Source organism: Muntiacus reevesi, chromosome 6 (genome assembly GCF_963930625.1).
Source record: "Muntiacus reevesi chromosome 6, mMunRee1.1, whole genome shotgun sequence".
Lineage (NCBI taxonomy): Eukaryota > Metazoa > Chordata > Mammalia > Artiodactyla > Cervidae > Muntiacus > Muntiacus reevesi.
The window spans coordinates 76858032-76885942 of NC_089254.1; the positions used below are offsets into that span (position 1 = coordinate 76858032).

A 27911-nucleotide genomic window follows, 5' to 3' on the forward strand; every position below is an offset into this window, starting at 1 on the left:
CAGCTCTTTGCATCAGGTGGCCAAAGCACTGGAGCTTCAGTTTCAACATCAGTCCTTCCAAAGAGTATCAGGCCTGATTTTCTTTAGGATGGACTGGTTGCATCTCCCTGCAGTCCAAAGGACTCTCAAGAGTCTTTAACATCACAATTTAAAAGCATCAATTTTTCAGCACTCAGCTTTCTTTACTGTCCAACTCTCAACATCCATACATGACTACTGGAAAAACCATAGCTTTGACTAGATAAAACTTTGTCTGCAAAGTAACATCTCTGCTTTTAAATACGCCGTCTAGGCTGGTCACAGCTTTTCTTCCGAGGAACCAGCATCTTTTAATTTCATGGCTGCAGTCACCATCTGCAGTGATTTTGGAGCCCAAGAAAACAGTCTGTCACTGTTTCCATTGTTTCCCCAAGTATCTGCCATGAAGTGATGGGACTGGATGTCAGGATCTTCATATTTTTGAATGTTGAGTTTTAAGCCAGCTTGTTCACATTCCCCTTTCATTTTCAAGAGGCTCTTCAGCTACCCTTTGCTTTCTATCATAAGGTCAGGTACGGCCTCACTAAACAACACTCAGGTAGAGACCTAGAGAATGAGAAACTAGCCTTCAAACTGTGTGTGTGTGTGTATGTGTGTGTGTGTGTATGTGGGTGCGCACACATGCACACGCACATGTGAGCAAATGTATTTGTACTGGGGTTGGAGAGGTATATTCCAGTGTAAAGAAAGGCTGCAGGGCAAAGAAGAGCACTGGCCTATCTGACCAAACAAGCAATGTGACTTGACTTTGGTGAGCAATCAGAAAAACTGATTTGGGCTGGGTTTGGGAAAATAAACAAGGATGTGATCCACAGATCAGAAAAAATAGGAAGTCCAGGATATGTTACAGGAAAAGTACTACATTAACTTGGCTATAGTACAAGATTAATAAAAAAACAAAATCTGTCAACACCCTCATTCATAAAATCTTAATTCTCACTACACAGTAAGATAAATATTTCCCTTTAAAGGGTGAAGAAATAACAGGCTCAGAAGGGCTAAAGACCTTATTAAAAAGCTAAGTCTCTAATCTCAGACATTCCAACCGAAGTCAAACAGGTCTCCTTTCTACTACACTGTAAGAAATAATGAAAACTAACATGAAAAAGGCAAACTGGGTTGAAAGTCAGGCTAAGAAATTAGCTTGATTATGGGGAAAAAAACAAATGAAAGTGATGTCAATTAAAAAGATGATTCTCATGATCTCCATAAGAAATACAGAATACTTTCAAACATAGGTTCCTTCATAAGAAATGGTTACTATATATAACATCAATCATTTTTATACTTTGGTCCCTAGAAGAATAAGATGGTGGATGTGTATAGCTGTGGATGGGAGAAAGCGAAGAATCATGCTCAATCATGATTGAGCTCAATTATCAATCTCAATCAAACCTTTGATCATGCTCAATCAAACCTACTTTAACCTATTTTACATCAGATTTAGTTTGAAAATGAATTCTGCTCTTTGAAAACCAATTATCAGGGCTCCAACCTTGGTTCCAAAATCTTACTCTGAAGATCTAAAACCTATTGGAGGTACAGCATTTCTTTTACCCATCATATACCCTTATAATAACTACTTTTTAACTACTTCAAAAATCATGCTAATGTCTTTTCAGCTCTTTTTGCTAAAAGTCAACCAAATACTACTATAGTTTATCAAAAAGCAATTTCAGGTTAAAATTTTTGCCTCCACACTTTTAGAAATATATATATGCCTGCCATAAAGTTTACTTGTAAGTTGAGGCATTATAACGTTAAAAATGTAAGGTAAATATATTCTAACACTACTACTATAAACTGCTTCTCAATCACAAAAATAAAGACTAAAAATTATATTACTAATATTACAAATATTACTAGTGAATGCTTTAAGTGTAATACTGGTAAGTATGCTTTGACGTTTACTTAGGTGACTCGAAAACCAGTAAGGTAATACATGTAAAATAATTCAACACAGCTATTTGTAAAATAGAGTTTGACAACCAAACTGAAAAATGGCAGAAGACCTAAATAGACATTTCTCCAAAGACGACATATAGGTGGCCAACAGTCACTTGAAAAGATGCTCAACATCACTAATTACTAGAGAAGAGCAAATCAAAACTACCGTGAGGTACCTACCTCGTACCAGTTCAAAATGACCACCACTAAAAAGTCTACAAATCACTTGCTAGAGAGGGTGTGGAGAAAAGGGAACCCTCTTGTACTACTGGTGGTAATTTAAGTTGGTACAGCCACTATGGAAAATAGTATGGAGGTTTCTCATAAAAGTAAAACAGTTACCCTATGATCCAGCAATCTGATTCCTGGGTATATATCCAGACAAAACTATAATTCAGAAAGATACGTGCACCCCAGTGTTTACAGCAGCCAAGACATGGAAACAACACAAACATCCACTGACAGATGACTAGAAAAGAAGATGTGGTATATACACATACTACACAGACACAGAAGAGAATGAAATAATACCATTTATAGCAACACGGATGGACCCAGAGATGATCATATGAAGTGAAGTCATACAAAGACAAATATCATATGGTATCATTTACATGTGGAATCTAACATGTGACACAGTAAACTTACCTACAAAACAAAACAGACTCACAGACACAGAAAATAGACTTGTGGTTGCCAAGGAAGAGGGGAGATGGGGGACAGAAAGATTGGGAATTTGGGATTATCAGATGCAAACTATTATAAATATAATGGATAAGCAACAAGGTCCTACTGTATATCACAAGGAACTATAGTCAATATTCTGTTTATCATCACATGAAATTCATATCAGAATATGGAAAAGAATGTATATAAATATAAAACTGAATCACTTTGCTATCAGCACAAATTATTACACCACTGTAAATAAACTATAATTCAATAAAATAAATTTTTAGAAAAAAATTTAATAAGTTTGATGTTAAGGCAATGGCTTTACTCTACCTAATAAATACTTAAATAATTAATACCAAAATATATAAATTAGCAACATCATGAATATACAGAGCTGATTATATAAATATGCACACATACCTTTATCCTTCTTAAAGTCCAAAGCATCTTCTTTATCAGTCACTATTTCCTTCATATTGATAATACTCTGGTGGGTAAGCTGCCGGAGAATTTTAATTTCTCGAATTGCTGTAATAGGAAACCCTTCCTTTTCATTATCCAGGCGTACTTTTTTTAAGGCTACCATTTCTCCTATTAGAAAAGTAAATAAAATCAGGTTACCAACTAACAAAACCAAATAATATTTTAAACTTTTACTTTTTCTTTTTGACTGTACCAGGCAGTTCATGGGAATCTTAGTTCTCCAACCAGGGATCGAACCCATGCCCCTGAAGAGGAATCTTGGAGTCTTAACCACTGGACCACCAGGGAATCCCCCAAATTTTTAATTCATAATTTCAGTCCCTACCTCTTGAAATTACAACCCACAAAATATATTTTGGTTTCCAATATAACAAATTATAAATTTATGGTTCAAAAAGTCTTTGGTTAAATAAATTATGGGGTATTTATCAAACTATGGAATACTATGTAACTGTTAAAAAGGATACAGTAGGTCCAAATGTATTGTTATTTTATGATAAGATGCGTTAAATGAAAAAAGCAAGATAATGAGGGTTGATACATTACACTGCATTTTTTTTTTAAATGAAGAGGGAACACTAAATATACACCTAATTTGCTGATACACGTATAAAAATCTTTCTAAACAGATGCAAATTCTCTGGACATTAAACAGATATGAAGATATGTTCATATATATTAACTTGTCCAAAGATGCACAGTTATCTAGTAGTGAAACTGGGTTTCAAAATCTGGTTTAGCTGTCTCCAAACTATGTGCTCTTCCCTCAACACTAAATGATTTCAGTTTACATACAACCGAGTTTTGTAACAGATAATCTAAGTATTGAAGTATTAGTCACTCAGTCGTGTCCGACTCTCTGCAACCCCACAGACTGTAGTCCGCCAGGCTCCTCTGTCCATGGGATTCTCCAGGCAAGAATACCGGAGTAGGCAGCCATTTCTTCTGCCAGGGGATCTTCCCAGTAGGGACTGAATCCCAGGTCTCCCGCTAGCAAGTGGATTCTTTACTATCTGAGCTACCAAAGAAGACAGGTGTGTGTACTGAAACACACACACAGAAATCCTATTTTAAGAGAAAATTTACTATAAGTTTGCTCATTCCACTTCTTTGTAGGAAAAAAGAAGAATTCAGTACTTACAAATTTTCCAAAGGAAGGACATTTTTACTTTTAATCATTAAAACTTAGTTGATTCTTTTTAACAGAACTCTAAAATTCAGTATGATTCCTTGCTTTATAATTCAATCTCTTTTGATAATGCAGAATCATCTTTATAAATATTACTTTATTGCTGCAAGCTATAAGTGACTTCAAAGTTTCTATGCATAAGGTAGTCTCCCCTATACTAAGTGGCCTCAAACATCTATGCTATTTTATGTATTGGTTTGTATCAACAAGGAACTATAAATAATTAAATACTGGCTCTAAGGACTATTTATTAGTAAAATATATGACCTCTAACATACCTTTTCCTCTACTCCAAGGTTTTTTAAAACTTTCTCTCAGGTGACTCATTATAATCTGAAAGACTACACTGCTAAATCTGGCCTCCAAATAAAGGATAATTTCTACAGAAAAAAACTTGGGGGAGAGCGGCAAAATATAGGTGTCACTTAAGTCTTAACAACAAAATTTACTAATTAAGGTCAAGGTACTTTCCACCTGATTACCAACAACATAAAATTTTACTGACTGAAAAAATCTAAATCCCCCCATATTACATAACATAAATACTAAAAAAAAAATTTTTTTAACATATATATGTATATACCTTGTTACCTGAACTCATATCTTAACGTTAATCTATATATAAAATGAAACCAAAAACAAGATGAAACAAGAGCATGATAAATTCAAGTTTAACTTTTTCCGGAAACTTCCTCCAGTTATACATTAGAAGAGAAACATGAATTAAATACATTTCATAGACCCAAAGATTCAAAATACTTGGCATTCTTACCAGTGTCTTTATCCCTGGCCTTGTAAACTTGTCCATAGGTACCTTCTCCAATAATTCCGATGATATCAAATTTATCCACGCAGCGTTTTCCCCAGTCAATATCTTTCTCTTTGATTTCACCATAGCGAGGCCCACATATTCTATCAAATATAGTTCTGAAGTTTTTATATACAATCAAGCAAACTAAATAGACCATTTAATACTCAGCATCCACCCTCCACCCAATCTTAAATCTTTTCTTTCCCCTCACCCTTGTATATTTGTGATCATCTAAAACAAGTAACACTGTGAGTTGGTACTATAAATTATCATGAAAGTAAAGTTATTATTTCTGCATACTGACTTTCCTTCTGTAGACTAACAGAATAAGAAAGAGAAGTAAAGTGATTATGAAGGACTTTCAGAAATACAGTGTAATTTTTCAGTGAGTGGACCAAAGCAACACCAGTCCAAAGAGTCAAAGCCCTCTAACCAGCCACCATAGTGTTTTCTTTTTCATTCACTGACAACAAATCTATACGTATGTGCTTTCAAAAGTCAAAAGTTTAAAAATATGAAAATTACCAAAGACCTAACTATAAAGCATATTAACAAATTTAGACTTATGGCTCAATAAAACTATCTTAAAAACAGAAGCACCAGAAAGACTTTCAGTCAAGAGAATATAGAAATATTAATATAGTCATCCATTAGGAATCCACACTTTTTAAAAAGTGTGCATTATATATACAACAAATATTTGACACTCGTCAAGAAGATATGTAACTCTGTAGTATTTTAATATTCTGGCAGGTAATAGAATTTAAGTAATTAAGCTACAATACTCAGGAGAGACTACTTTAAAAGTTTTCTAGCTTTCTACTCTACACTAGAAAATCACTTCATATTCTTATACTAGACACTACCTGAAACAGCAATTCTAAAATCAGATCTAACTCAAAGGCTTCCTCACACTTTTCTTTGGTTAAGTTTTTTAAAAAAAAAAAAAAAAAAAAAGGAATCCTCATTCTCTTCTTAACTGACAAACAGGTTTCAAGGGAAAGAGTTATCTCTAGGCACTTACTTGAAGCTAATTTAGGATACAGATTTCAAACCTTCTTCCACTCCACCTCTTGCAAAATGAAGAATGCATTAGTTATGGGAGCAAATGGAGCTAAAAGGAAAGGAAAACATAGCAGCTCGCCCATTTCTAATTCTGTCTGGGCTCACTGAATGCTGACTTCCACCGTGCCCAATTTCAATATTTCTGTCATTTAAAAAGTTAATTATAGAAGTTTTCTTCAACACATATAATATCCCAAGAAATCAATACATTACAAACTGAGAAAAAAATTGTGGTTTTATTAGTCACTTTGAGTAAGTACTCAGGCATTTGTGAAAAAAATTTCCAAAGCTCCAAAAAAATTTATTCATATACTTAAACTGAAAAGATAAATACACTTTTTTAAAATCTTAATTTTGTATTTTATGATTTTTTTCTCTGATGATACAGAATCATCTCTGGTCAATTTAAGAGCAGGTAGAAAGCAAGCACATACTTAGGCCTCCTTTTATTATGTAACTGTGTTGCTGTTTTCTTTTCCTCTGGACTCTTTGAGAGGTCATCTCCTCCCGGTAACTCAGGGGGCAGTGGTAAATCAGCAAGTAGACATCGCAGTTTCTTTTCTACTTCTTTTTTAACCGCTTTTACTGAAATATTTCCTCGCAAGCTAAAAAGGAATTACGAATAAACACAAAGTTTATTTCACTGAGAAATAAAAATACATTTATGAAATATGCAATGGCAAAAGACTAGTTTACTTTCCAGCTATATTCAACTGTAAAATACAAAATTTGTGAGTAAAAATGATACAGAATTAGATTAAAAAACAATGGAAAACTAAGAGAAATATGGAATTGTTACTAATAGTGTATGAATAATATACGTTCATTAATTGCAACAAATGTACCATACTAATACTGTTAGACGTTAATAATGAAACCAAGTGCAACGGATATGGTAACCTTCTGTAATATCACTATAATTTTTTTGTAAATACTAAAACTGTTCTTAAAAAATGTTTCTTTTTTAATGATACAGAATTACTACAAACAACAAATTAAAACTTAAAGCAATCATGCTTTACAGGAAAATTCATTAGTTTTAAAGCATTTGGTTTGATTCTGGTAGAGAGACAAAAAGCTATTTTGTTGTAAGAAATAAATCACATGCTATTATTTATCTTGCCTATTTAAATAACCACAGGGAACTAATTTAGGGCTTCCCAGGTCTGTCAGTGGAAAAGAATCCACCTGCCAATGCTGAAGATGCAAGAGACCTAGGTTTGATCGATGGGTCAGGAAGATCCCCTGGAATAATAAATGGCAACCCACTCCAGTATTCTTACCTGGAAAACTCCGTACACAAAGGAACCTGGAGGGCTACAGTCCATAGCGTGGCAAAGAATCAGACAGGACTGAGTACGCACACAAAGAACTGATTTAGATTCAACCCTTTTCCGAATAAATTTTTCTTGAATTGGACAATGATTCTTTTTTTTAAAGTTTTTTTAAGACTCTAGTTTATCAGAATTACAGTTGAAAATTAAGCTCAGTTTTATACTTTTTATGAATATATTAAGGGCTCTGATTTTTTTAAGTATATCTTAACCTGGTAATTATTTTAAAACTTGCAGACATTACAAATATAACATGTTGAAAGAGAATCTTAAAACGATAATAAAATGTGGACTTCACATCCTTTCCTTTTTTATATATAATTTTATTTACTTATTTTTGGTTGTGCTGGGTCTTTGCTGCTCCATGTGGTTTTCTCTACTTGCGGCAGGTGGGGGCCACTCTGCTGTGGTGGTCCACAGGCTTCTCACTGCAGTGGCTTCTCTTAGTGCAGAGCACAGACTCTAAGGTGCTCGGCTCAGCAGCTGCAGCTCCCAGGCTCTGGAGCACAGGCTCCATCGTGCTGGCTACACAGGCTTGGCTGCTCTGGAGCATGCGGGCTTTTCCCTGTCGGTGATTGAACCCTGTCTCCTGCACTGGCAGGTGGATTCTTTACCACTGAGCCAGTAGAGAAGCCTTACTTCATATACCTTCCTAACAGTTATAAGTCCCAGAATTTAAAAAATTTAGTGAAACTACACTGCTGTGGTCAGAAATTACTACTGACATTAACAATGTAAGTCATTTCACTTAATTTTCACTTCTACTTACACTGAACATTAATATTATTATACAATAAATATATGGATCTTTTAATACCATCTGATAAAAACTATCAATAAAATTATGACTTTTCTTCACAACCCCAGGTTACTTACTAGAAGATAACCTCTAATAGGGAAAACAAGCTCAAAAGGAAATTGGATTGCAGTTTTATTTCTATAGTAATGGTGTCGTGCAACCTACTTTTCAATTTTAATGTCCCACCATTTAACAAATATTCACTGTCCATGTCCATGTGGTAGATGCTACATAAAACACTATAGTTTAAGAACAGAAAAAATACACAAAAACATTAAGATTCAGTTCTTCTCAGAAAGAAACTTTCAGTCCTTTGAAAGACATCAGTAAGCAGCAGGATACAGTACTAAACACATTCATTTCCAGAGTAATATGGTACTAAAGGGTAGCCAACTCAAGACTGAAAGACAGCAAAAGCTTTTTTCTAGAAAAGGTACCACCTGAACTGTCTGAAAATAAATTTATTTAAAATAATTTATTTAGAGAACTGTAGTCTCTAATTCGTAATTAGATTTTAGTCAACACTTTGCTTGTACAAAAACAATTCAACATGGGGGGGAGTAGAAGTCTTATTTTACTTACAATTTAGCATGTAAAAGACTGCCTATATTCAAATACATCATTATATGAACTATTAAATTCAGCAAGGCTCCGAGACTTGAGAAATGAAATATTACTTCACAAGAATAACACTATATAATTTAAAATATATTCACACTGAATACTTGCAATAACCAAATAGGATATCTAATGATTTTTTGTTTCCATATACTACACTAACAAAAAACAATAAAATGCCTTAACAAGAAATGCATAAGATCAAGAGAAGAAACTTAAAACATGAACATGATTGATAAACATGAAACAAGACAGGAATGAAAGAAAGAAAACGATGTTTTCATATGGGAAGTTCTAATTTTGTACAGCTGTCAGTCTCCAAATTTATCACTGCATTTAATCAAGTCCCAAACAAAAAATCAAGCAAGAGAAACCAAATGATTTAAAATTTATCTAATAATAAAGGAAAAAATGCCAACACTGGGCCCAAATTCATTCACAGCAGCACTGAAGTTGAGGCTGAAGGGCTGGGTTGTTCACTAAGCAGTTATTTATTACTCCATCCCTTCACTTTTACATTACCTGCCTGCATCTAATTTTTATATATGCCACCAGAAGTCAGTGAGAGAGAGTATTCAATAGATGATGGTAGCAGCAACTGATCTATTAGTCCACAAGGTGGTGGACGACAGTGGATAATCAGATCATGTCTTTCTTCTACATATAATAAACAAAAACAAATTTCTGTGAGATGTGAATCAACCTTTAAAAACTTTTTAAACCTATAAGTTTTAATGGAAAAATGACAGATCCAAATACATTCAAAATGGAAAACATTCACACAGCCAAAACAAGTTAAGTCTCAAAGACAAGCAACACACTCTGACAGGCACAGATGAAGATTCTAACATAAGGGGTACCTATAAATCAATTAAAAAAATACTAATAATCTTAAGGAAAAGTCAGCAGAAGACCTGAACAAGCAATTCACTGGAAAAAATAAATAGCCAACAAATGTTCAGAAAGATGCTATATCTCAATAATCAGAAAAATACAAAATTAATCACATATTTTAAAGATTTTCAATATTTCAAAATTAGCAATATTTAGTGACACTGAAGCAATTTTATAAATTTGGATACATAAATTGACACACAATCCTATTAAGACACAATTTGGCAGTTTCTATCAAATTTTTAAATGTGGATGTTTGACCACATAACTATCCAACATAAATTGTTCCACATGTACATAAAATATTAATGTATAAGAAGCATTTAACAGCAAACAATTATAAATCTAAATATCCATTAATCAACAGCAGAAAAATTAATAAGATAGTGATGCATCCACTTCCATGTGTAGGAATACTGAATCTATCTCTACCAACATGGAAAGATCTCCAATACATTAAATTTTAAAAGAAGAGAGGAAGAATAGTATAAATGGTATGATCCTCAAATTTTTAAAAAGATGATTAGATACAGAAGTATAGCTAACAGTCTATCTTATGATTTTCAGAGAGAAACAGATTCCAGGGCTGGGAGAGAAGCAAAATTCAAAGTGAGTCTAAAAGACTGTTTGGATGGGAAGCAAGAATGCACTCCAAAATAAAAGGGGTCGTCATATCAAACGGACAAAGGAGTTGGCTTAAAGGAGCCCCCACTGGCCAAATTTCAGACAATCAAATTGGGAACATCAAAAAGAAGAGTGGCTGCTAACTAGTGTTAAATCAATCTTTAGCCATGTATGTCAACAGTAGTACTCAATAGTCTTAAAAAATTTCTATACCCCTGAAACATACAAAAACATTCACAGCAAAAACGAGCAGAGACACAATAAAAAAAGACAACAGCAAAGAAGGTGAATCAAAAAAAATTTCAATGACCAAGTATGGGATCTGCCACCATCTTATTAAAAACAGGTGCACAAAGAATACCCTTCTTAATAAGCAGTCACCATCTGGGCACATATCCTGAAGTCTTACCAGTAAAATTTACCCCTACAGCACATATGAAGGGTAAAGTAGAGAATAACTAGTCTCACTGGTCCAGAATCACTAGATTCTCAGGAAGAGGTAACAGGCTTATTCTCTTACTGATAAAGTGACTCAGTTCTGCACTCATGCTTCTTTGTGCTGAACAACCTATTCCAGGACTCATCAAAACTATAAATGTTTTTATGTTTTACTGTTATGTCCCTTCAGTGTTCCTAACAAAAACAGTCAAACCTGCAAATATCAATCACAATTAGAATAGTATAACTAGATAACACCTGATTAAATTGGATGGGGTCCCTTCAGCAACATTTCTGATTGTACTGAAAAGAGAAAAGATGCTTCAGAGGGCATGAAATTATAATTTATTTTTGTTTAAATTACAAAATTTTCATAAAGCTAGCCAAAGTGAGGGCTTGGAAGACCTGGCCACATGGCATTTTTATCAACTTGTTTTCAAATTCCCTAAAGATGCCAGCTAGAAAAATTGCCCATATAGTTGTTTTTTTAACAAAAAGAGGAGAGGAAGTTATAATTTCTTCAGAAAAATAAAAATGAAAAAGGTCAAGTCAATAGGCAAATCACACACAGCATAAAGTTTCCATCCAAGAACAATTTGAGAAACATTCTTAGAACTGCGTTTATACTTAGTCATTCTTACCTTCATCCTCTTTAAAATGTTTCAAAATAAAGTACTAGCTATAACCCCAACAGCAGAAATTTATAAATAAAGGAAAGCACTAACACATTATGAAATTTCTGTAACATGTAATTAATCTCTAGTTGCAAAAAATTAAGTCAATAAAAAACTAAAACATGATGTATTCATAAAGAGACCTAAAGTGATAAATTTATAAGGTCAGTGAAAACACTTAGAAAAAAGCAAGATAATATGATATTATCACCCAGGACAGATTCTATTATAAAATGTCCTGTCTCTGATAACATCAAAGAATACTCAGCCAAAGAAAATACTGATATTTCTAAATTCCAAACTCAAACTGAAACATACATTATATCCCATGACAATGGCAATTTTTACCTGGAATTCTTAGCATAAGCTATAATTTTTTCATCCTACAAGCAGTGTGCTTCATTTTAAGTTGTATACCATAAAAAAAATTAATTCACTTACTAAACAGTCTTTCATAAAGTTTTTTGGGGGAGGGGGTCAAATAATCTCTCATTTCAAACTGAGATTTCCTTTTCTTTAACAAGTCACAACAAAATTTTTTGCACTTACCTATCGGCATCTTTATCTTCAGGCAGCATGGGAGGCAAAGGTAAAGGTGGTAAGGTAGAGGTCACTAAAGCCACATGTTGCTCCTTCTCCTTGGCTCCTATGCTTGGTGTAAGTGGTTTCGTTTTCTCTTTAAGAGATACTGGTTCCTCCTTTGTAGCAGCAGATTTACTCTCCTTTCCAACTACAACTGCTTTCTTGGTGGCTTTATCTACAATCAAATTATTATCCACTTTTGCTACCTGAAGAGGTGGCTTTGTTTTTGCCTTGTCATTTTTTAAAGTCCCACCGCTTGAGGGAGAAGGTGCATGCTCAATTTTCAGTTTCTTCGCATCCTTCACATGGTTGGTTTGTGATGCACCGGCACCAGTTTCCGTGTTCCCCTTGGTAGGTGTAGCAGGGTTGGTAGCTTTGGCAGCTTTGGCAGCGGCCTCAGCAGCCTTAGCTGCTTCTGCGGCCTTAGCTGCCTCTGCAGCTCGTGCTGCCTCTGCAGCTCGTGCCTTTTTATTCTTGTTCAATTCAGCTGCCAGGCTACTCTTCAGAGTTAGTGTGCTAGGAGAAATGCTAGAATGACGACTTCTGGATCTAGACAATCTATGCCTGCTACGAGATCTTGAATGCCTAGATGAATATGGGCTTCTGCTTCGTGATTTGGCAGACCGTCTGGTGGAAAATAATTAAGATTTAGTCAGTAATTCAGAAAAGCTCAATTTGCAATGTACAAAACTGCTAACTTGAGCCTGTAAATTAAATAGAAAGTATTTAATTTCAAAATCACAATATAGTTTTTGTGAGAGAATTTTTAAAAAAACAAAAAGTGCTTTTAAGTAAAATATCATCTAGTAGCTATACATTTCCTGAAAACAGAGTGAATGCTTGATTCTGGTCTGGCCTACGAACGCTCAAAGGTAAAGCTAGATGAAAGCACATCTCTGTGAAAAGAAATACAGTAAGAATTAGGAGGAAAAAAATATGAAAATAAAATCACTGCTGTCTCAAGAAAATAGAAGAAGTCACTAAGGATACATCAATGGTTAGACGTGGGAGAGTGAAGTCTGACCAATCTTTTACCAGGGAGATAATTTCTGCATCTTAAAAGCACTTCATCCATAAGTTCAGAAGCAAGCAGTGCTCTGTCTACACCAAGAATGAAAAGAGTGAAACCTCTCATTTGGCAGTAAATTTAAAAAGTCTAAATTATGGGAACTACTGAACAATGACTGTTCACTTCTCAAAAATCACTGAAATAAAGAGAAAGTCGCTCAGTCGTGTCCAACCTCTTTGCTATACCATGGACTATACAGTCCATGGAATTCTCCAAGCCAGATTACTGGAGTAGGTAGCCTTTCCCTTCTCCAGGGGTTCTTCCCAACCCAGGGATCAAACTCAGGTCTTCCACATTGCAGGCAGATTCTTTACCAACTGAACCACAGGGAAGCCCAAGAATACTGGAGTGGGTAGCCTATCCCTTCTCCAGCAGATCTTCCCAACCCAGGAATAGAACCAGGGGTCTCCTGCATTGCAGGTGGATTCTTTACAACTGAGCTAACAGGGAAGCCCCCAAAATCACTGAGAAACATATATACTAACATACATTCAAAAGTATGGTGGCAATCAAAATTCTTATGAAACAAATGCAGCACAGCACCAAGAGAAATAAAGCTGAGCTTTTTAAATCCACACCTTATCAAAACTTCTAAAAAATGCACGACCAAGGCACTGTTGGAGTACTTTGATATGGCTCACTTAATGACCACAATAACCCCAGTAAAGTATCTGCAGTTTAGAGATAAGAAATTGAATCTAAAATATTACCTTAAGTCAGTCCCACTCTTATTAGTAGGTGTCCTGGTCATTACCTTACTGCCATTACCCCATCCCTCCAATATTCTTCTGCCCTACTCTGCGCCCAAAAGGAAGCAGACCTGAACAGCATCTCCTCGGTTCCAGTCCTGTCCATCCCTGACAGAGAAAAGCTGGACTATTTCCTTCCAATTCCCTCCTTCGTCCTGGTCATATTTTGTGACAGACGGTGTGTCCCTTTATCACCCATGGCTCCCGTCAGGTACCCACTTCTCCACAGCTCTCACTAGGCTCTAATGACACTACGCTTTCCTTGTCCTTTCAAACTTCCCTCTGTAACCAGTGAAAACACATCCTTTGTCAGTTTTCTTACTCCATCCCTATCCCTGTAACTCCTCCTGAATCATCTGAATTGGATTCTGTCATCTTCTAGAACCTAACTGCATGCCAGGTCTTAAAACCAGATCTTTTGATTTTGAAGTAGGTAAAGTCACATTCAACACATTAACACACTACTATTAAAGCTCAACATTCAGAAAACTAAGATCATGGCATCTGGTCCCATCACTTCATGGCAACTAGATAGGGAACAGTAGAAACAGTGGCTGACTTTATTTTTGGGGGCTCCAAAATCACTGCAGATGGTGACTGCAGCCATGAGATTAAAAGACGCTTACTCCTTGGAAGGACAGTTATGGCCAATCTAGACAGCATATTAAAAAGCAGAGACATTACTTTGTCAGCAAAGATCTGTCTAGTCAAGGCTATCGCTTTTCCAGTGGTCATGTATGGATGTGAGAGGTGGACTAAAAGAAAGATGAGTGCAGATAAATTGATGCTTTGAACTGTGGTGTTGGAGAAGACTCTTAGGAGTCCCTTGGACTGCAAGGAGATCCAACCAGTCCATCCTAAAGAAAATCAGTCCTGAATATTCATTAGAAGGACTGATGCTGAAGCTGAAACTCCAATACTTTGGCCTCCTGATGTGAAGAACTGACTCATCTGAAAAGACCCTGATGCTGGGAAAGATTGAGGGCAGGAGGAGAAGGGGATGCCAGAGGATGAGATGGTTGGACGGCATCACCGACTCAATGGACATGGATTTGGGTGAACTCCAGGAGTTGGTGATGGACAGGGAGGCCTGGCGTGCTGCTGTTCATGTAGTCGCAAAGAGTCAGACATGACTGAGCAACTGAACTGAACTGATGGAGACAGTTCTTACTGAAATCAAAATATTGGGATTCGGTAAATAAAGCAAAGAAACTCCTAAGAACCTATAATCAAAATGGGAAGAGAAAAGGAAGAACTGGATATTTTTGTTTATATCTGGCATTCATGTATTACATAATATATAATATATATTATGCAATACATTTTACAATTCTAGTATGAAGACAAATAATGGTTAGATTTAGGATAAACTCAAATACAAATTCAACCTCTCCCTCATTCTTTCAGAAACATTTCCATTTGTACAGAGGGCCAATTACTGTTCAGTGCTGAGCGAGTGTTGCAAACTCTATTTATAAAGTATTTATGTAACATTATTTCAGGTAAAAGGCGATATTGGTTTAGAAAACACTTTATAACACTTGGTTATGGTTAAATACTCATATACATCAATCATTAAAATCATCAATGAGTTTATAACTATTTATGGAAATGAGGGAAATGTTTGGTTAAATATAAAGTAATAAGCTGGTTATAAACTATCTCGGATAACTTTAATATAGGAGTCAAAAGCGTCATATTAGGAAACATGCAGTCACACTTTTAATCTCCTCTGCCTTCAGAATCTTGGACCTCAAAGTCAGTCTGCTATGCCGTGTTTCTATGCCCCGATCAGATTCTAAGCAGCAGAAGAAAGGCACACAGCAGGCGACAGCAAAGAAACTGTCATCTCATCAGAGGTAACAGCACAAAACTTTTCCTAAATTAACTCTCCTATACTTGTTGTCAGTTCCATACAGATAGAAATTATATGTAAGAAATTTATAATCAGTAAACTTTACTTAAGAAAATAAAGATAAAATCCCAACACAAGTAACTCCTCTAGCGTATTGATTATTCTCTTCTGCCAAGAATCTGTATAATGAAATTATCAGAAAGACAAAAAACTGTTTGATTTATAAAAATCATATTTCAGAAAAGACTTTTTTTGGTATTTGATCCCTGTACCAAATGAAATTATTCTAGACACACTCTCTCTTCTTATCCAATTCTATTTCGCTTCAAAGTTTTCTTAACTTTTCAAATTTTCTATCCTAGTAAACTTGTAACCTCTAAGATGTTTCATATTTGGTGATAAATTTCAATTATGTATTTACTGTTTATGTGCATGCATGTTAAGTCTCTTCGGTTGTGTCTGACCTTTTGCGATCCCATGGACTGTAGCCCACCGGGCACCTCTGTCCATGCCATTCTCCAGACAAGAATACTGGAGTGGGTTGCCATGCCCTCCTCCAGGGGATTTTCCCAACCCAGGGATGGAACCTGCGTCTCCTGCACTGCAGGCAGATTCTTTATTCTTGAACCACCAAGGGAAATCCTTACTGTTTATAACAAACACATTTGGGGAATCTAAAATTAAATAAAAACACAAAATTCAAGTTTAGGTCTTTTTTTTTTTTTACTGATGATCTAATACTTCAGTCAAACAAAGTTATGAGGCTAACAGAGAAGTGGCTCAATATAAAGTGGATCAAATTAGGGAAGTAAGACGATATAATGAATTATATCATGTTACAAAAAGAACTTAAATAGATGATAGCAAGTCCATGTTTTACAAATACGATTTTTCTTTTTAAAAAATGGTTTTTCTAATTTTTTGCACTGTAAAATTTACAGTGAACACACATTAGCGGTTTCTTGTTTGCTTTTAATGTTTTGTAAGAGCTTACAGAATCTCTTTAGGTTTCCCAAATTCACACAACACAAAGCAGAACTAGGATTAAAAAAAAAAAACACTGGTTAGTGCTCACTGTTAATTAGATTAGTGTTTCTTAAAGAGCATGGTGTGTTGTTCACTTCACTGTTCACCCAATCTTTCCAAGACTCTAGGCCTTCTGAAATTGTATGTAATAGGCAAAGAGTGATTCTTAAAACTTGTACTGTAATGATATTCAATCTCTCATTACATAAAATAATACAAAACAGCAGTATCCAAAAGAACTTTCTGGGATGGTGGAAATGGTCTATACATTTGATGTCTATTAGAGTAGTTAACTATTCACAATATTGAAAGTGAAAGCCATTCAGTCATGTCCAATTCTTTGCAACCCCATGGAATAGTTCACGGAATTCTCCAAGTCCAAATACTGGAGTGGGTAGCTGTTCCCTTCTCCAGGGGATCTTCCCAACCCAGGGATCGAACCCAGGTCTCCCGCATTGCAGGGGGATTCTTTTACCAGCTGGCTAAGCCACTAGGGAAGTCGAAGAATACTGGAGTGGGTAGCCCACACCTTCTCCAGCGGATCTTCCTGACCCAGGAATTGAACCGGCATCTCCTGAATTGCAGGCAGATTCTTTACCAGCTGAGCTACCAGGGAAGAACCCATTCACAATATTATTTTGGCCTGATTTTACATGCCAGTAGCTTATTTTACATGCTAGTAGCTATGTCCATTCGAAAACTTGTTGCTAAGCCCCTAAAAATGTATTTCTGAAATGCTTCCCATGCAAGAATGGTTCAACATATACGTGAATTAATAAATGTGATACATCACATTAATAAAATAAAGGATAAAAGTCATGTGTCTGATAAAATTCAACATCCCTTTATTATAAAAATTAAACATTATGATTGCTGGGTGAAAGGGAGGAGGGACAGATTAAGTTGGGAGCCTGGGATTCACACATACATGCTACTACATATAAAATATATAACAAATGAGGACTATATAGCACAGAAAACTTAATATTCTACAATGACCTATATGGGGAAAGAATCTAAAAAGAGTAGATATACATATATGTATAACTAACTGATTTTGTTGTACAGCAGAGAGTAACAGCAGTGTAAATCAACTATACTCCAATAAAAACTTTTAAAAATAAAATAGAAACTAAAGAGACTGGACACAGAGGGACGTACCTCAACACAATATAGGCCATATATGACAAACCCACAGATTACATTATTACTCAACAGTGAAAAGCTGGAAAACTTTTCCTCTAAGATTAGGAACAAAATAAAGATACCCATCCTTACCACTTTCAACCAACATAGTAATTGGAAGTCCTAGTCTGAGCAATTGGGCAAGAAAAAGAAATAAAAGGCATCAAAATAAGAAAGGAAAAAGTAAAACTGCCATGTTTGCAGATGACGTGATCTTATAGACAGAAAAATCTTTAAAGACCCCACCAAAAACCTGTCAGAATATTAAGTTCAGGAAAGTTGCAGGATCCCATCATGGATCACTGCCTTGTTGTGGCGAAGGGGCTTGCATAACTCAATGAAGCTATGAGCCATGCAATGCAGGGTAGATGGGTCACAGTGAGAAATCTGACAAAACATGATCCACTGTACAAGGGAATGGCAAACCACTTCAGTATTCTTGCCGTGAGAACTCCATGAACAGTACAAAAAGGCAAAAAGATATGACACCAAAAGATGAACCATGCCCTCCCCCCATGTTGGAAGGTGTCCAATATGCTACTGGGGAAGAGTGGAGGACAATTACTAATTGCTCCAGAAAGAATGAAGTGGTTGGACGAAAGTAGAAATGATCCTCAGCTGTGAATGTGTCTGGTGGTGAAAGTAAAATCTGATGCTTTAAAGAACAATACTGCATAGGAACCTTGAAGGTTAGGTCCATGAATCAAGATAAATTGGACGTGGTCAAGCAGGAAATGATAAGAATAAACATCGACATACCATCACCAATTCAATGGAGATGAACTTGGGCCAGCTCCAGGAAATAGTGAGGGACAGGAGCCCTAATGGAGCCCCAGTGCAGTCCATGGGGTTGCAAAGAGTTGGACACAACTTAGTGACTGAACAACAACAAAGTTGCAGGATACAAAGTCAGTATTAAAAAAAATCAGTTGTCCTTCTATACACTGCTGCTGCCGCTAGTCACTTCAGTCGTGTCCGACTCTGTGCGACCCCATAGACGGCAGCCCACCAGGCTCCCCCGTCCCTGGGATTCTCCAGGCAAGAATACTGGAGTGGGTTGCCATTTCCTTCTCCAATGCATGAAAGTGAAAAGTGAAAGTAAAGTCGCTCAGTCGTGTCCGACTCCTAGCCACCCCATGGTCTGCAGCCCACCAGGCTCCTCCACCCATGGGATTTTCCAGGCAAGAGTACTGGAGTGGGTTGCCATTGCCTTCTCCTTCTATACACTAACAAAGAACTATTAGAAAGACAAAGTAAGAAAACAATCCCTTTTATAACAGCACCAAAAAGAATAAATCAATCAGGAATAAATTTAACCAAGGAGATGAAAGAAATTGAAAAAGAAATAAATGTAAACAGCTGTGCTCATGAACTGGAAGAATTATTAAATCATCCATACTCCTCAAAGCAGTCTACAAATTCAATGCAATCCTCATTAAAATTCCAATGGCATTTTCCACAAAAATTGGGAAAAAAATACTAAAATTAATATGGAACCACAAAAGACCCTGAATAGCACAAACATTCCTGAAAAAGAACAGGGCTGGAGGCATCAACTTTCTGATTTCAAACTATATTACAGAGTTACAGTAATCAACATGATTGACTACTGTACTGGTAATTGTGTTGACATAAAAACAGAGTCAGACTAACAGCACAAAATAGAGTCCAAAAATAAGCCTTTGCATATATATGGCAAATTAGTTTTCTACAAAGGAGTCAAGAGTATACAACAAAGAAAGAATGATCTCTTCAATAAATGGTGTGGGAAAACTAGATGACCATATGCAAAAAAATAAAACTGGACCTTTATTTTATACCACATACAAAAATCAACTCAAAATGGATAGAAACTTGAAGATAATAAGATCTGAAACCATAAAATTCCTAGAAGAAAAAACAGGGGGTAAACTGCTTGATATTGGTCTTGGCAATGGTTTATCAAAAGCAAAAACAAACACGTGGGACTACATCAAAATTATGCATAGCACAACTTAGGTATAACAAACATTTTGTTATGCATAACAAAACTTATGCAAAGCAAAGGAAACCACCAACAAAACAAAAAGTTAACCTATACAGCATGGGAAAAAATGTTCTTGATAAGGGGTTTATATACAAAATACATAAGGAACTCATACAACTCAGAGAGCAAAAAAATCAATCCAATTAAAAAGTGGGCAAAACGGACTTCCTGGCAGTCCAGTGGTTAAGTCTCCTGGCAGTCCAGTGTTTAAGTCTCCATGCTTCCAAAGTAGGGAGTACAGACTTGATCCCTGGTCAGGGAACTAAGATCCCACAAGCCACTCCCTCCACGCAGCCAAATGATTAATTTTAAAAAGCATTTGTTTAAAAAAATGTGGGCAAAGGACTTGAAGAGATTTTGCAACACATCCAAATGACTAACAGGTACCCAAAAAGGTGCTGAGTATCACTAATCATCAGGGAAACACAATTCAAAACCACAGTAAGAAGGCATACAAATCTGCTTGAATGTCTATAATCAGAAAGATGAAAAACACTGAATGCAGGTGAGAATGCGGAGAAAAGGGAACCTCAGTACACTGATGGCAGGAATGCAAACTGATACAACCACCATGGAAATCATATGGAAGCACATCTAGAAGTCAAAAATACAACTACCAGCAATCCACTTCTGTATATATTCAAAGGAAATGAAATCACTACATCAAAAGAGGTATCTGTACAGATATACCCAAAGCACCACAAAAAGTCAATCTACAATAAAGCAAAGTCAAATGCTTTGGTTTGACAAATGCTTTGGTTTCCCAGCACATATAAAAGCTACATTACATTATACTGTTGTCTATTAAGTGTGCAATAGCATTATTTCTAAAAGAAATACATACCTCAATTTTAAAAATTACTCTTGTTGGTACCTCAACATACTGAAGGCCATATACAACAAACCCAAGTAAACATTCTTCTCAATGGTGAAAAACTGAAAGCATTCCCTCTAGATGAGGAACCACACAAGGGTGGCCACTCTCTCCAACATTATTCAACAGTTTTGGAAGTCCTACCCAAGCAATTAGAGAAGAAAAAGAAATAAAAGGCATCCAGACTGGAAAAGAAGAAGTAAAACTCTCACTGTCTGCAGATAACATGATACTATACATAGAAAGCCCTAAAGATACCACCAGAAAATTACTAAGAGCTCAAGGCTATGGTTTTTCCAGTGGTCATGTATGGATGTGAGACTTGGACTGGGAAGAAAGCTGAGCGCCGAAAAATTGAGGCTTTTGAACTGTAGTGTTGGAGAACACTCTTGAGAGTCCCTTGGACTGCAAGGAGATCCAACCAGTCCATCCTAAAGGAGATTAGTCCTGGGTGTTCATTGGAAGGACTGATGCTGAAGCTGAAACTCCAGTACTTTGGCCACCTCATGCGAAGAGCTGACTCACTGGAAAAGACCCTGATGCTGGGAGGGATTGGGGGCAGGAGGAGAAGGGGACGACAGAGGATGAGATGGTTGGACGGACTCACCGACTCGATGGGCATGAGTTTGAGTAAACTCCGGGAGTTGGTGATGGACAGGGAGGCCTGGCGTGCTGCGACTCATGGGGTCGCAAAAAGTCGGACACGACTAAGCGACTGAACTGAACTGAATCAATGAATTTAGTAAAGGTACAGGACACAAATCTAATACACAGAAACCCCTTGCATTCCTATATGCTAACAACAAAAAAGCAAAAAGAGAAATTAAGGAAACAATCCCATTCACTACTGCAAACAAAAAGGATAAAATACCTAGGAATAACCCTATGTAAGGAGACAAAAGACCTGTATGCAAAAAACTGTAAGACACTGATGATAAAAGAAATCAAAGATGACAAAAACAAATGGAGGGATATACCATGTTCTTGAATTGGAAGAATCAACATTGTGAAAATGACTATACTACCCAAAGCAATCTACAGATTCAACACAATCCCTATAAAATTACCAATGGCATTTCCACAGAACTAGAACAAAAAACTTTTATAATCTGTATGGAAACACAAAGACCCTGAATAGCCAAAGCAATTTTGACAAAGAAAAACAGAGCTGGAAGAACCAACCGTCCTCACTTCACACTATACTACAAAGCTACAGTCATCAAGACAGTATGGTACTGGCACAAAAACAGAAATACAGATCAATATAACAAGAAAGCAAGCCCAGAGATGAACCAACGCCATCTATGGGCACCTTATCCTTGACAAAAGAGGCAAGAATATACAGTGGAGGAAAAAACAGCTCTTCAGTAAGTGGTGCTGGGAAAACTGGACAGCTACATGTAAAAACATGAAATTAGAACACTTCCTAACACCATACACAATGGGTTAAAGACCTAAATGTAAGGCCAGAAACTATAAAATGTGTAGAGGAAAACACAGGCAGAACACTCTGACATAAATCACAGCAAGATCCTCTGACCCACCTTCTATAGTAATGGAAACAGAAGCAAAAACAAACAAATAAGGCCTAAATAAACTTAAGAGCTGGAGAAGGAAATGGCAACCCACTCCAGTGTTCTTGCCTGGAGAATCCCAGCGACGGAGGAGTCTAATGGGCTGCAGTCTAGGGTTGCACAGAGTCAGACACGACTGAAGTGACTTACCAGCAAACTTAAGAGCTTTTTGCACAGCAAAGGAAACTATAAGCAAGATGAAAAGACAACTCTCAAAATGGGAGAAAAAAACTTCAAATGAAACAATTAACAAAGGATTAATCTCCAAATTATGCACGTGACTGGCTTCCCTGGTGGCTCAGACGATAAAGCGTCTGCCTGTAGTGCAGGAGCCCCTGGAGAAGGAAATGGCAACCCACTCCAGTACCCTTGCCTGGAAAATTCCATGGACTGAGGAGCCTGGTGGGCTACGGTCCCTGGGGTTGCAAAGAGTCAGACATAACTGAGCAACTTCACTCACTCACTCACTCTTGCAACTCAATATCAGAAAAACAACACACCCAATGAAAAAAAGAGAAGACCTCAACAGACATTTCTCCAAAGACAACATACAGGTGGGCCAATAAACACATGAAAAAATCCTCAACATTGTTAATTATTAGAGAAATGTAAATCAAAACTACAATGAGGAGTCACCTCACATGCGTCAGAATGGGCATCATCAAAAAATCTACAAACAATATACGCTGGAGAGGATGTGGAGAAAAGGGAACTCCCCTCCACTGCTGGGAAAAGTAAAATGATACAGCCACTATGGAGAAGAGCATGTAGATTCCTTAAAAAACTAAGAATGAAACTACTATGTGACCCAGAAATCCCACTACTGGTCATGTACCCTGAAAAAACCACAATTCAAAAGGACACATGTACCCCCAATGTTTACTGCAGCACTACTTAAAAAAGCCAGGATACGGAAGCACTAAATGTCCACTGACGGATGAATGGACAAAGAAGCTGTGGTACATAAATACAGTGGAGTATTACTGGGCCAGGAAAAGGAACAACTCAACATTCCCACACATCCACAATTCCTGCATGTTGCCTATTGCTGCTGTAACAAATTTATCCACAAATTTAGTGGCCAGGAAAAGGAACAACTGTGAGTCAGCTGAACTGAGGTGGATGAACCTAAAGCCTGTTATACAGAGTGAAGTTAAGGCAGAAAGAGAAAACAAACATTGTGTATTAACATATATATATGGAATCTAGAAAAATGGTACTGATGAACCTATTCGCAGGGTAAATAGAGACACAGACATAGAGAACAGACTTGTAGACGTAGCAGGGGAAGGAGAGGGTGAGATGAACTGAGAGAAAAGCACTAAGGCACTGACATATATACACTACCAAGTGTAAAACAGATAGCTAGCGGGAAGCTGCTGTGTAACACAGGGAGCCCAGCCCAGTGCTCTGTGATGACCGAGACGGGTAGGATGGGGGCCGAGGGGAAGGTTCAAGAGGGAAGAGACATATGTATACTTATGGCTGATTCATGCTGTTATACCGCAGACACCAACACAACATTGCAAAGCAATTATCCACCAATATTTTAAAAAAGAATGCTGCTGGGAAAACAGCACCAATAGACTTACTCAATACAGAGGTGCTACAAACTTTCAGTTCAGCTTGTATACAAAAAACAAAAAGAGCCTACAAAGCACAATAAAACAAAATACTCCTAAACTCCCATGTTCACTGCAGTACTATTCATAGTAGCCAAGATATGAAGACAACCTAAGTGTTCATGAACAGATGAACAGATAAAGAAAATGGGGGCATGTGTTTAATATTATGTAGCCTTTAAAAAAAAGACAGAAATTCTGCCATTTGTAACAACACTGATGAATCTGGAGGGTGTTATGCTACATGAAGTAAGCCAGAGAAACACAAATAACTGCATGATATCACTTATCACAAAGAGTCGGACATGACTTAGCGACTAAACAACAACAAAAAATCAAAAAGAAAAAAAATGCAAATATGCAAAGTCATGAAATGTGTTAACTCAATTGTGGAAAGCCTCTCACAATGTGTACATAGATCAAAACCATCACTGTTGATACCCTGAATATATTATAATTTTATGTTTATTTGTCAATTATACCTCAATAAACCAGGGGGCGGGGGCCTGGGGGAAAACACTTCCCAAAATGAAGAAAAGCACTATATAAACATAATGTGGCATTATTTTTTAAAAAACCAGTCTCTCTCACTCACCCCTTTGCTCACTCAGTCAAAATTCTAAACTCTAAATATTCCTATAAAATTTGCCATGCATTTTATTGTAACAGCTCTATTAACTTTATAGTACCATTAAATAATACTATAAAATAGCAGCCACTTAAATTGATCTCCTTGTTTCAAAACTAATCCATATCTAACCCATACTTACATGCAAAATGAACACCTTTCTATAAAATCTGCTCTGTCATTCTCTATTTTTAATTTCACCACACTCCTCCACCCATTTACCCAGCTTAAAAACCTTCCCAGTTTTCTGTTGCCCATTTCACATGCCATATTTTATGATTCTAACTCAACATTCCCACACATCCACAATTCCCTGCATGTTGCCTATTGCTGCTGTTACAAATTTATCCACAAATTTAGTGGCTTAAACAACACAAATGATTTATCTTACAGTTTCTGGAAGTCCAGAAAGTCTCACTGGGCTAAAATCAATATGTCACCGGGGCTTTGTTCCTTCTATAGTCTCTTCAGAATATATGTTTCCTTGTCTTTTCCAGCTTCTAAAGGCTCTCCATTCCTTGGCTCATGGTCCCACATCATGTGACCTCTGCTTTCATCATCACATTTCCTCTCTCTGTTTCTATCATCACATGGTCTTTTCTGACTCTGACTTTCCTGCTTCCTTTTACAAAGATCCTTGTGTTTACCCAGGACCTATTACCAGAATAATCTATCTCAAAATTCCTATTTTCATCTACAAAATCCCTTTTGTCACATAAAGTAATGTACCACAAATTCACATGGACGTCTTTGTGCCTCTGTGTGTGTGTGTGTGTGTGTGTGTGTGTGTTACTTGCTCAGTCGTGTCCGACTCTTTGTGTCCCCATGGACTGTAGCTCACCAGTCTCCTCTGTCCATGGAATTCCCCAGGCAATACTGGAGTGGGTTGCCATCCCCTTCTCCAGGGGATCGTCCCAACCCAGGGATGGAACCTGGGTCTCCTGCACTGCAGGCAGATTCTTTACCGTCTGAGACACCAGGTCATCTTGGAGGGGGCCATTATTCACATCTTCCTTTTCTACCCTCAAGGTCACTGTTCTATCTCAGACCTCATTACCTCTCCTCTAGATTACCCTATCATCTTAAAAAGGACTGACTTCCTCAAATCTAGTCTCTCCTTGTCCCAACTATTTCTACAAATACCATAACCAAACTATTAGTAATTCTCACTTTTCAGTGATTATTACATGTCTCATACTCACTCACTCCCCTTCTCTTTTTAGTAACTATTACAAACCTTCACACCTTTTTTAAGCTCACAACACCATTCTCAGAGTCTTTTTTTTAAAGCCACTTTCCTTCTATTGCACAGAAAAAACAAATTAAGGTTACCGAGCATGCTTCCTACCTACAAACCTAATTTGTATCCCATCCACCTTATATTCCACCTGATCTCAGAGCAGGTGTTCCTCTTTCTATTAAGGCTAATTTACTATAATACTACCAATCCCATATTCTCTAAATATTGCTTCAAAGAGTATGGCCCATAAACAAAAGCAGCAGCATCCTGATCCGGGGAGCTAATCAGAAATGCTGTATCTCAGACTCCAACCCAGACCTTCCGATTCAGAATCCGCATTTCAACAGAATTCCCATTACAGTTTGAGATGTACTATGCTAGGCTCCTCAATGGCTACTCCATTACTTGAGACTTCAACCCTTTGCTGTCTAATCACTACTTCCTCTCAGGAAATAAAAAACTCATGACTCTCTGATCTTTAAAAACAGACAAGAAAAAATAAGCACACAATAGTATCTTGATATTGTTTATCTCTCCTTCCAATTACAGTCAAATTCTAATCTGCTCCCATATACTCAAGTCACTATAATCTGACTTATATATCCTCATTGAAACTACTGAGGTGACCAATGACCTACTTCTGGAGGAAAAATAAAGGGAAAAAGAAAGAGAAATATCAACATCTATGATGACAACACTGACTACACCCTTAAAAAAAACTTCTAACCACTTTTAATACTTTTTTTTTCCTGATTTTTTTTTTTACTTCTGTGGCTGTTTCTCAGTGCTCCTTAAGGTTCCTCTTCACTTACCTATTCTTCCATGATTATTTAATTTATACTTATATATGGCTTCCCTTGTGGCTCAGCTGGTAAAGAATCCACCTGCAACATGGAAGACCTGGGTTTGAACCCCGGGTTGGGAAGATCCCTGGGAGAAGGTAATAGCTACCCATTCCGTTATTCTGGCCTGGAGAATTCCATGGAGACTATATATAGTCCATGGGGTTGCAAAGAGTCGGACAAGACTGAGCGATTTTCCTTATTCACTATGTAAGGCTTAAATCATCATCTAAACGTTGATCACTGCCCAAGTCATCCTTTGCCCCTCCCAATTATCCTATATGCACCTCTGACACAATACAGCTGAAACTATTTGCCTACCTCTCCAAATCCATCCACTTTCCCCTTAAATATACTCTATCCTCATGCAGTGGTATCCACTGAAGTAGCAGAAATCTGGAAGTCATTCCATATTCCACCTGATCCTTTCCTCCCTTCTCCCATAACCAACTGATTTTCAAGTCCTGCCAATTCTACATCTTAAGCAGGTCTCCAGTTTTCCAGGTTCTCTATTTCCTTAGCTACTATTTCACATGAAGAGGTCCTACATCATCTTTTACTTGGTCCAGCATAATAATAGTCTTACAGATTCCCCACCTCAAATCTCTACGTTTTCTAATTTACTGTTCACACCGCCATCTGAATCTTTCAGTTTCTCTCTGACATAACTCTTAACAGCCTTGTAGTGCACACAAAACCTCATCCAGCCATCCCAAACACATAAAGTGCCAGGTCTAGAATGTTTCTTCATATGCCTCTCTTTATCAATTTTATCTGCTATGAAAAGGGATACTTCATGTCCAAGCACTAATATCTACCTCTATGAAGCCTTCCCTTATTATGCCAGCCAGCTGGAGATGTTCCTTGGACTATGATCCTGCAACACTTTATTCATATTTCATTGAAATTATAATAATTAATCTGTATTCTCCAATTAAACTGAGATCACTGAATTTTCATAGCGCTAACCAACATAGACCTGACAAAGGCAGATGCTCAACAAATATTCGCTGGTAGTATTCCTATTGAATAGAATTCACTTTCCTTAA

At 36.8% G+C, this 27911-nt stretch overlaps 1 protein-coding gene across 2 annotated transcripts in view; it reads right to left on the bottom strand.

Annotated features, from left to right (window-relative positions):
* CDK13 (cyclin dependent kinase 13) overlaps positions 1–27911 on the bottom strand; it is a 122596-nt gene that overhangs the window by 75222 nt on the left and 19463 nt on the right. For both annotated transcript variants that reach the window (XM_065938553.1, XM_065938552.1), the window contains exons 2-5: positions 12140–12799; positions 6644–6814; positions 5106–5245; positions 3082–3252 (exon numbers count right to left, since the gene is read on the bottom strand). In XM_065938553.1, the coding sequence (XP_065794625.1) occupies positions 3082–3252; positions 5106–5245; positions 6644–6814; positions 12140–12799 (1142 nt within the window). The remainder of the gene's footprint in view (positions 1–3081; positions 3253–5105; positions 5246–6643; positions 6815–12139; positions 12800–27911) is intronic.